The 10,962-nt window shown below is 36.1% G+C and overlaps 1 protein-coding gene across 1 annotated transcript; it reads right to left on the bottom strand.

Moving 5' to 3' along the window:
- Positions 1-1,267: 1,267 nt before the first annotated feature.
- Positions 1,268-10,760, bottom strand: LOC116001080 (expansin-like B1). Its single transcript, XM_031240981.1, has 6 exons — positions 10,747-10,760; positions 10,484-10,542; positions 10,259-10,368; positions 9,100-9,402; positions 8,909-9,008; positions 1,268-1,467 (listed from the first exon to the last, which is right to left on the bottom strand). The coding sequence occupies exons 1-6, from the start codon at positions 10,758-10,760 to the stop codon at positions 1,268-1,270; spliced, it is 786 nt and encodes a 261-aa protein (XP_031096841.1).
- Between the last annotated feature and the right edge of the window lie 202 nt (positions 10,761-10,962).

Genomic DNA, 10,962 nt, shown 5'->3' with positions numbered 1-10,962 from the left:
TCATTTCATACATATACTCATACTCATATATAAATAGACACACTTGGTCCTAGAAATGGTGACAAGTGTCAAAATCTTATGGTAACTCAAGAAAAATATCTTCAATTGGACTGGTAAGGGTCAAAATAGATATAATTTCGGTAGGTAATAATTTAAATAGGAATAATTCCGAAACTAAAAATTTATCTCAGACTGAAACTCAAAATTGGGCTAGGTTCGGTACACCGCGAAATTCTGCGATGTTACGGTCAAAATAAATTTTCACCCTTGTAGTCCGTCTAATTCCAACTTAACTAAGCAGGAAGTTCATACTTAGTCATAACATGCATAATCATCCATTTCCTAGGAAATCCGAGTTGAAAATTCGTTCCTTAAAAATTTTACGGTTCGCGACCGGTACGTATGATCGCAGCTTAATAACAACTATACTCCCTTATAAAAATTCCTTTGAAGCATCGGGAGATCATCTTATGAATTTCATAGCCTAAAGACATATTTTTCGAACCTTAGTCTTATAGGAATAGGCGAGGGGTTATAGTTATTTGAGTGGGAGCTGAAGGTTTTGTTTGGCTGAATGGTTCTAGGAGTCCAGGATGTTGTTTTGGGTTCTAGGCCTTGAGGTTCTGACAAAGCACCTCAAGTTCTATTTAAGTCTTGCAATGTAATTGTCCATGAAGTAGTGTTCAGTCAAATAAGGGTGGGACTGTAGCAAAAAACTTCTAACCCCTTCAAATTTTTCAGTAAAATCATCCACACTGCCCCACTATTTAAAGGCAGCAAAATCTTCCATCAGGGAAACCCCACTGTCCCCAAATCTCTTGCACACAGCCTCAGTAAAAGCTAGCCATCTAAACCCTCTCTCAGATTATGTATATAACTATTAAACCACAGACCAACTTTGCCAGATAAATGCACATACAAGAGGTTATTAATCTCATTCTTGGGAATGTGGGAGAGGATAAAAAAATTCACATTTGAGCAGCCATTGCTTAAGGTTAGAGTAATCAAAAGAGGGAAACTCACTCTTGTACCTCATGAGAAAATCCTGGTTCTAAGCTACTACTCCTTGTCTCAACCCGTCCATGCCACCCCTGCTTGGTGCCCATTCCACATTATTCCGATCCAGAGGCTCATTGTCTGTGGGGGTCACTGTTACTTGGTCGATCTCATCATCTCTAGTCTCTTGCATTGGCGCCTTATCAGGTCTGCTTTCCTATCGCTTACGCACCGTACTTGGCTTACCCGAAACCTGCCATTGCACCGATGACTATCCCGGTGACTGACCCATTACTAGAGGAGCTGGTTGATTGAGACTGAGGAGCTGCATCAACTCCCCTCTAAGACTCCCAAACTGTGCAGACAGCTTGTTGACTGAATCCTGCGTAGTTTGGAATCGATTGTCAATTTTGCTGTTTATTTCGATCACAATCGCTTCCAGTCGCTGAATGCGATCTTCCATGGTGGGCTCTGATACCACTTGCAACGCACTTATAGAGTAAAATAGCATATTCACGGGAAAGGGGAGGTAAAGAGGGAATAAATTAGGGTTTGTGGGAGAGAGAAGAGAGAAGAGAAAAGGAATGATCATTAATCTTAGCATAATCCAACCATAATTCAAACAAAGCTTTAAATACAATCCAAGAGCTAAGCTAGAATACTGAAAATATACTGCAAAAATACAGCTGACTGCTTAACAGATTCAAAATGTGGAAGTTGGATAAAACGACGACGTTAGAAGCGTATTCAACTGCCACCAACTAACAGCTTCAAACGACAGCGTTTTGGGCTGTTCTTCAATTGTCAATTCCAGACTACTTCTTTATTTACTGAGACTTCTCCTACTTTCAATTCTCGATTCTATTTGTTAGGGTCATTACACACTCTCGTCTCTCTCTCTCTCTCTCTCTCTCTCAGCTAGCTACTCCATTTAGTGGCTGAGAAATCAAAGCCTCCATGGCGAGCTACTAGAAGCTTGAGAAACAGAAACCAAAATCGGTCATAAACTAGAACGAGATCTTTATCACTTCTAAGGACGTCTCTCTTAAGATCTGGAATTGCGAATGTTTTGCCAGTAGTGTGTTAGTGTTTATGTTGTCCTTCATCCTATTTTCTTGCGTAGGTTGTGAGCGATGAATATCGACATCAACGGTGTTGGTGGAGAAAAGAAAGGTTGCTTGGATTTTGTTTTTTGTTTTTTTTTTGTTTTGTTTTGTTTTGTTTTGTTTGTTTTTTTTTTCTGGGTGAAGGGTTAGACAATTTTTTATTTTCAATGGTGTGGAACTGTCGACGGTGAGTGAACTAAGGGGAAAGTTTGGAGAAGCCTTTGAAGGGGATGCACGAAAAGAAGTTTTGGATCTGGACAACGCATACTCAAAATGCATACATATTTAACATTATTTTTGTTTCTGTGTACATAGTGAAAGGAAACAGTGAAGAAGATGAGAAGAATGAAAGGCTTCATAAGATTTGGATGTTCTCACTTGTTATGAACCTAGTTCAAGGTTTGAATAAAGATGAAGTATTGTCCCAAGAAAGCTCTCAAGGCAACGATAGAGATGGATCGAAATACCTTAGACCTCACGAGAAACCCTTAGTCTCGAATCCTCAATGACTTAGAAGAATCACATGGTAGCTTCAAGTACCTCGATGATGCAATCTTCAATCAACTAGAGTCGGATCTAGTTTCCTTCGATTCAAGAACGAGTCCAAGAACCTAAATCCAAGGTTGAAGAAAGGAAGATTGATTCGAGTCCACGAATCAATTTGCTATTCGAGTCCACGAACTAGCCACTAATTGAGTCCACAATTAGCCATAAGGTTTCTTACACAAGTGTAAAGAAAAACATAAGAATTTTATTGAATGAAAGCTTCTTCAAAACTACTATGGATGTGCCCTAGTTATAGGTGTAGGGAACAACATTGTAACCCTAAATACAATGGGAAAAGGGGTCCTAAACCTAATCTGTAAAGCAAGTGAATATAGTCCTATTTAGAAAGGGATTTAAGTAATCCTTTCTAAATACAAACTAGTGTTTTCTCTTTCATGCCAAACAATTTAAAATAATGATGACAAACAATAATAGGACTGATTTGGGCCTAATTTAATTCCAAAAATCAGTAGTTAAACAATTATAAAAAGTCTTTAGTTCTTCTTCATCTTTTGCAATTGGGCTTGACTTGGATTCCCCCCATCTTTGAACATAACCAATGAAGAGTTGCCTTAATTGTTTGGACTTGGGACTTGTGATTGGCCCAATTGATATACTTAATGGATCTTCGTTATGTTGGGCCGCATCATCCTCCCCTTCTTGAAATATGTTACAAATCCAATCTTCTCTTCTATGGCTACATTTCTGTGCGTCTGCAAGTTGAATCTTGTGAATTGAGTAATGAGTTTAGATGTTCTTTGGTCACTAAGCCACTGAGGGAATGGTAGAAGATAACGTTAGGAAATTCCATAATGGAAATTTGTAGTCTTTTATTGAATTCTTTTTAGATTTAATTTATGTTTTTTTTCTCCTTTTTTCTTGTTTTTTTTCTTTTTTTTTCTTTCCGTAGCTACTAGCTCAAAAAAAAAAAAAAAAGAAGTAAGAGTACAAGCGTTCAAGATAGAATTCTATGGAGAGGAGAGTGACATTCACCAAGTAATGAACTCTTTCAGAGTGAATAAGGTGGGAGTTTGAATTAAGATATTTTTTGGTGTATTTTGTAGCGTGCTTTCAATTAATTTTGGTACTGTAAATATGTAATTTCATTGATTTATATTTAGTTGAATTTCGTTTTTATTGGTTTTTCACTTTAGAGTGAATTGTAATTTTGGGAAAGTAATTCTATTGGTTTTTCACTTTAGAGTGAATTGTAATTTTGGGAAAGTAATTCCATTGATTTATACTGATTCCTAGATGTTTGTGTGAGAATTGCAGTGTGAGTGTGTAGAGAAGGAATATTGTTATTTGGCTGATTTTTAATTAAAGCATATGTTCCGTCTCAACTAAAAGCCTAAGCTGATAGTTGTATTGCACATTTATGTTAATGCTCAACACGCCCCCTCACGTGTGCGGACCGATTACTTTTAATGGGCTCCAAGCAATACATGGATCATTGTCTTTTCTTATTGGGTGACGTGGAGATTCGAACTCATGATCTTTAGTATAAGGTTGGCTCTGATACCAAATTGAAGCATATGCTCCATGTCAACACGCCGCTGGACTACACCGTTGCTCACACCCGCCGAGTAGGAGTGAAGCCAAAGGTAGGGATGGCAATGTGCCCCGTCCCCGTCGAGGACAGGGACGGGGATGGGGAAATTTTGTGGGGACCGGAGACGGGGACGGGGGCGGGGGCGGGGATATATATATATATATATATATATATATATATATATATATATATGATCGCGTTCAAATGCGTACTGGCCGCTCAGGAGAGAAATGCGGACGAACCACAGCGCGGCACGTGTCCGGAATGTAGTTGCACCTAACGTTATAACTAGGTGCACGTAATGTTATAACTAGATGAACCTAGGTGCACCCAGGTGCATAAATGTTAACAAGGTAAATTACTTGCATTTGTAAGTGAAAATAGGTGCACACGTGCAAGTAAAAATGTATTACAAGTGCAAGTAAATTGTACACTGAGCATCAATACTAAGTGCACCTAATGTTATAACTAGGTGCACCTAATGCTATAACTAGGTGCATATTGGTTGCACCGAGGTGCATGAATGCTAACAAAGTAAATTACCTACACAAGTGCAAGTAAAATGTATTGCAGATGCATGTAAAATGTATTACAGGTGCAAGTGAATTATACAGTGAGCATCAATACTAAGTGCACCTAATGTTATAACTAGGTGCACGTAATGTTATAACTAGGTGCAACCTATGTTATAACTAGGTGCACCTAGGTTGCACCAGGTGCATGAATATTAACAAGGTAAATTACTTGCATTTGTAAGTGAAAGTATTTGCGAAAATAGGTGCATGAATATTAATAAGGTAAATTACTTGCACTTGTAAGTGAAAATAGGTGCGAAAATAGGTGCACTTGTAAGTGAAACTAGGTGCACCAAAGTTCCAGTTATTTACGAAAATGCCACCGCATCATTTTTTTAAAATTGCATCTGATTCGTTGATCTGGACACGTGGACGACTGTGAAGCGTTCTCATTTCTTACCTGGGTGGCAGTTCGCATGGGAGTGCATCCCTATATATATATATATATATATATATATATATACACACACACATACATACATACATGATTTATTTTAGCTAAATTTATAATGTTAAAATATATTCCAATTTAATTTGTATTTTAATGTTAATTAGTATACAGTTTAATTTGTTTACTAAATTTGTTAATTAGTATACTGTAAATGTTAATTAGTGTATATACTGTTAATTAAGTAATCAAGTAAATGAAATTAGTATACTGTTAAATTAGTATAATGTCAATTAGTATACTGTTAGTATAATGAATTACTGTTAAATTAGTATATTGTTAATTAAGTAATGAACTAAATGAAATTAGTATACAAACTATTTGAAGAACATTCTACATTTGGACTATTTTTAATTTGTATTTGCTAGTTTTAGATTGGAATTTGAACTTCGGTAGTTTGTATTTTTAAAATTGTTATTTTTGTATTTTTTTAAAAAAAGTTGTACTAAAATAACACTTTGACTAGGGGTTGACCGGGGATGGGAAATTTTTCCCCTTCCCCGCCGGGGTGGCGGGGACAGGGACGGGGATACCCCTCCCCGCTCCAGCCCCGCCCTGCACTTGTGCAAGTAATTTACTTTGTTAACATTCATGCACCTCGGTGCACCTAGTTATAACATTAGGTGCATCTAGTTATAACATTAGGTGCATTTAGTATTGATGCTCAGTGTACAATTTACTTGTACTTGTAATACATTTTACTTGCACGTGTGCACCTATTTTCACTTACAAATGCAAGTAATTTACCTTGTTAACATTTATGCACCTGGGTCCACTTAGGTGCATTTAGTTATAACATTACATGCACTTAGTTATAACGTTAGGTGCAACTACATTCCGGATACGTGGCGCACTGTGATTCGTCCGTAGTTTTCTCTTGGGCAGCCAGTACGCACCTGAACGCAATCCAATATATATATATATATATATATATATATATATATATATATATATGTGTGTGTGTGTGTGTGTGTGTGTGTGTGTGTGTGTGTGTGTGTGTGTATGTATGTATGTAAATCTATATATATGTATGTATACATACACATACATATACATATTTTTTAATTTTTTCGTCAAATTTAATGGCCAGGGACTAAACTTGGATACGGCCATAACTCAGGGACTGAGTCGGCACTACCCCTATAACTCAGGGACTAAAGATGCTATTTTCCCTATATATATTGGGCTGTCTATTTGGATAGTGAAATAATAATAATTTATAAAGATAGGCTAACCCAAAGTCCCTATCAAAGTAATTAGATTTAGAAATATTTATTAAAATATTTAATAATGTGAAAATAATATATTTCTAAAATATTTATAATTAAAATAATAATATTACTTGAAAAATACGGAGTGTCACAGTGTGTGTTATGTTTAGATATCTATAAATATCTATACTTATGTCTTTTGAGTTACTTGAATTACTCGTTTATGCTTAAATTTGCTATATGTGATTCTTGATGTGGTTGGGGGTTTCAAACTAAAGTATTGTTTCCCGACAAAAAATTACTCCCTCTGTTCCATTTTATCAGTCCTACTTATTATTGATTAAAAATAACTTAACTCAAACCTCGTTAACCAAATCAGACACATAAAATAAGACGGAGGGAGTAATTATTTTCCAAACCTATATATGTACCTATTTTAAGGGGTTGAATGGTTTATACTTAATTAGCATGTTTATGATAATGAGTTATTTTCCATGTGTTTTAAATACACTTATCAGGATTGGATTGATGTATGCGATCGCACACTTAGTGAAGGATGCGGAAGTGTAGCTCTGTTTTGTGCTAGGTTACTCTTAGTGCTTAGCCCCTACCCGTTTCCCCTGTTTTATGATGAGGAGTATTTTGAGGCTTGTGATTGTAGATTGATGTAGCTGTAGACTACTTTTCAAGTTTCGTTTGGTGCTTGGACACCTGGGTCTATGAACCCATGTTTTTGTTGGATGATTGAGCTTTGACTTTAGTGATTTAGCGTGATAGTCATCCTAGTGTGGATGGCTGTGGCGGTAGCGTCTACTGGAATGCTTAGGATGTTAACCTTTAAATCTAATATAAGATCTTTATGTCTTTACTTTTATCTCTAAGTATCCGATTTATACTAGGCTCGAATGTTAGAATTTAGTGGTCTTACTGCTTGGTAGACGGACAAAGTTTTGGCTATGGACTCCGCCGAATCTGTTGTTCACGTATAAGTTTTCCCCTAATATGTGTTCATCCCCTCTGGACTCTGTCGAGAACGAGAGCAAAGAAGAGGACTTACTCACCGGGTTAACTTGTCGTAGCAGGAAGAAGAACTCCCGTCTACAACAGGTAAACTCCAGTTGCAGCAGAACTAAAGGCCACACATTAGGGCATCCACACCAGTGGAGCTTTCACAGTTATTGAGGAAAAAAACGCCACATGGATGAGTGAGAAGAGAGGTGAGAGAAGGTCAAGCATCATCTGCAAGGAAGGAGATCATTCTACAGTAATTGCTGACATCTAAAAGAAGAAAAGGAATTTGCCGTGCGCGTTCAGCGCCTGACAACAACTTTTTTTTTTATTTCAGATTTGTTTTTTAATTTTTTTCATCTTCTCCATTTTCTCTTTCCTAATCACACCTATAAAAACTCCTATAAAACCGCGAAAAAACTCATTGATAAGGATGCTCTTAGAAGAATTCCAGACCAGAGCAGTAGCAAGAGGAATTAGTTATTAGCCTGTTTGGTAAATAATTAGCTTATCAGCCAATTTTGACTTACTTGACCATTATTAGTTGTTTGACTTGTTAAAAAATTAATATAAGTGTTTGGTTAATAAGCATTTTGTAACTCTAAAATACTAAATTTCAAAAGGCTACTCAAAGTAACTTTTTAATTAGCCTTTTGAGAAAAGAAATTATACCAAATAGATATAAGCTAACAGTTAATTTACCAAACACTTTTCTACAATCAGTTAATATTATAAATTAATTATACCTTCTAACCCAATCAACTAACAGTATCAGCTGGCAAATTATTGTGTGGACCATGGTCCACACAGCTATGTGGACCATAATCAAATGTACATTTTTAATATACTAAATGTACATTATTTTTGTACTGAATGTACATTATTTTTATACTATAAAAATAATGTACATTCAGTACACAAATAATGTTCATCCCCTGAATATAATGTACATTATTTTTATATTGAATGTACATTATTTTTATATTGAATGTGCATTATTTAATAGTATGATCCACACAGCTGTGTGGACCATGGTCCACACAATAATGATTGTATCAGCTAACAACCCTTTACCAAACAAGGCCATTATACTGTATATACATCTCAAGATTTTATCACAATTCTCTCACAATTGTTTTTTTTTTATCACAATAGCACAAAAAAAAATATACTCCATAATTCTTTATTTATTTATAATAAAAGAGCACACCACATTACAACTGTGTGTTGCAACACATTTATTTTTCACAGTTTATGCATTATTTTTGATAGGGACACTTATTGGTGACAAATTCTTTTTTTTTTTTTGTAGTGAGTGATAGCAGCAATCACCATCTGAGATTGTGTGTAGCATGAAACAACACTTGTTTAAAGATGAATGCGGGTGTCAATGGTTTTTCCCGCCGTCCAATTTTCAGGGATCCATTTTTTGGAGTACACCAACGTTGTTCCACCGTAAACTTTACCTATTGTAAACCTCACTTTCAGTGCTCCTTCCGGCGGATTTGAAAGGTCAAAAACACCATCGTAAACTCTGCGCATAGCTATCCACGCCTTTCTTCCCATCTACATCATATCAATCCAAAACATACATTTATGTATGTTTATGTAAAGAAAAATATGAAAGCATGGTAATTAGTTATATATGATGACATACATCGTACACCTCCACGGTTTGGACGTCGCCCTGGTTGAGCACTGCAAAGCCTAGGTACCAAGGATTGCTGCTCTGATCAGTGATTTTGATGATAAGATTTTTGGGGTAATTGCATGGAACTTTTTCGTATATTACGTCGATCACGCCTTTTTTGATGAGCTCTGATTCCTTGCCGGGCCTAGCTAATTTCGTGAATGCCAGGTAGCTACAAATGAAATCTGATCCAGGTGGTCTTCCCCCATTGTCAGTTGTGACAACCTTTGTTCCTGCGCTGTTGCACAGTGCTTTATTCGTGCATATTACCTGAAATTTAATTTAAGGTCCACAATAATTATATTAGTTGGAAAAATAGCATGGCAATTCTAGGGTCTATTTTGTGGTAAAAATATATGTAGGTCAAATTTTGAATTAGTTTGCACAGTGGGACGAAGAGATCACGTTCAAAATGGATAATGAGAATGATAAATTGATTCGCAAAGTAAATTCATTTGAATTATAAATAATGGTAAAAATATTTAATTTGTATCATTTGTTTCATAGTTGAAAAAAAAATGTATTTTCACCACTATGTATATAATATTTTTTTAGCCAGAGTTTGAATTGTATAACTCCCTCAGAGCATCCTTATCAATGAGAATATTTCGAGGTTATTGAGGAGTTTTTGTAAGTGTACTGTGATTAGGAAAGAGAAAATGGGGAGGGATGAATTAAAAAAAACAAAACAAAACTGAATTTAATATATATATATATATATATATATATATATATATATATATATATATATATAATTAATGTTGTTGTCAGGCGCACCCGCCCACATGCACTGCCCGTGCCCGCATGGGCGCTGCTGTGGGCAAAACGCACAGCAAACAACAAGTAATAAATTTATTTTTTTTCTTGGACTCCTAGACACTCCACTCTTTGCCGTTGATCCCAAACCTTCTCTCTCTTCTTCTCTTACTTGCCATGTTGGCATTAGATTTGACATTATCTCCATATAAACCATATGCTCTCATGAAATAGCAATTAAGGCTGAGTTTTAAACTAGTGTTACCACCAAAGGGAGGTAGTTATCCTTTTATTTTTGTGCTTGTTCCCTGGGAATCCGAATAATAATAACATTATATTTTAATTCTAATGTAAAGCAAAGCATACATACGTTGTGGCATGAACCGCAACCAGCTCCATTATTGAAAAGCTTGTTATACACAGTGCAGACAGCGCCGTCATTGACAGTTCTTCCGTAATCTTTATAGCCACATGCGCCGTCTGAATCATCAAACCCAACCACAAATTTAGTCATAAATTATCATTAAATAACATTTATACGATGAGATCGAAATAAGGTAAAACATAAAATGGTCGGCAATATATATAAAATAACCTGGAGTTCCCATGCCATCAGGTTGTTTGTAGAAGGTTGCTCTGGAACCAACTAATTTGCTGTGGCAAAATGAAGGAAAAATCAAGAATATGCACAGAAGAGTGAAATAACTAATTTTCAGTGTAAATGCCATTTTTTTTGCTGTGTTAATAAAACTTCTAAATGAAAGTTGATTATAGATCGAGCTGAGGTGCAGAGCTTAACCTAAAAACCCATATTTATACTCACATTTGCGTGTTGACATTTTTGCTGTGCCAACTCACCAGATCAGGCACATAGTTTACCAATTGTTATACCCTACACCACGGTGCACATAGCAATGTGCACCGTGGGACTAAACGGCGCCGTTCCACTAAGTGATGGGACGGACGCCGTTTAGTCCATCCAATCACCGTTATTTTTTTTAATTAAAGTATATAAGCGATGGAGAGTCTTCCTTAACAAGCTTCCGACTCTCTCGCTCCACTCACTGCACTCCC

Source organism: Ipomoea triloba, chromosome 13, assembly GCF_003576645.1.
Source record: "Ipomoea triloba cultivar NCNSP0323 chromosome 13, ASM357664v1".
Classification (NCBI taxonomy): domain Eukaryota; kingdom Viridiplantae; phylum Streptophyta; class Magnoliopsida; order Solanales; family Convolvulaceae; genus Ipomoea; species Ipomoea triloba.
The sequence above is the reverse complement of the archived record's forward strand: the minus strand, read 5'-3'. Positions and strand labels throughout refer to the sequence as shown.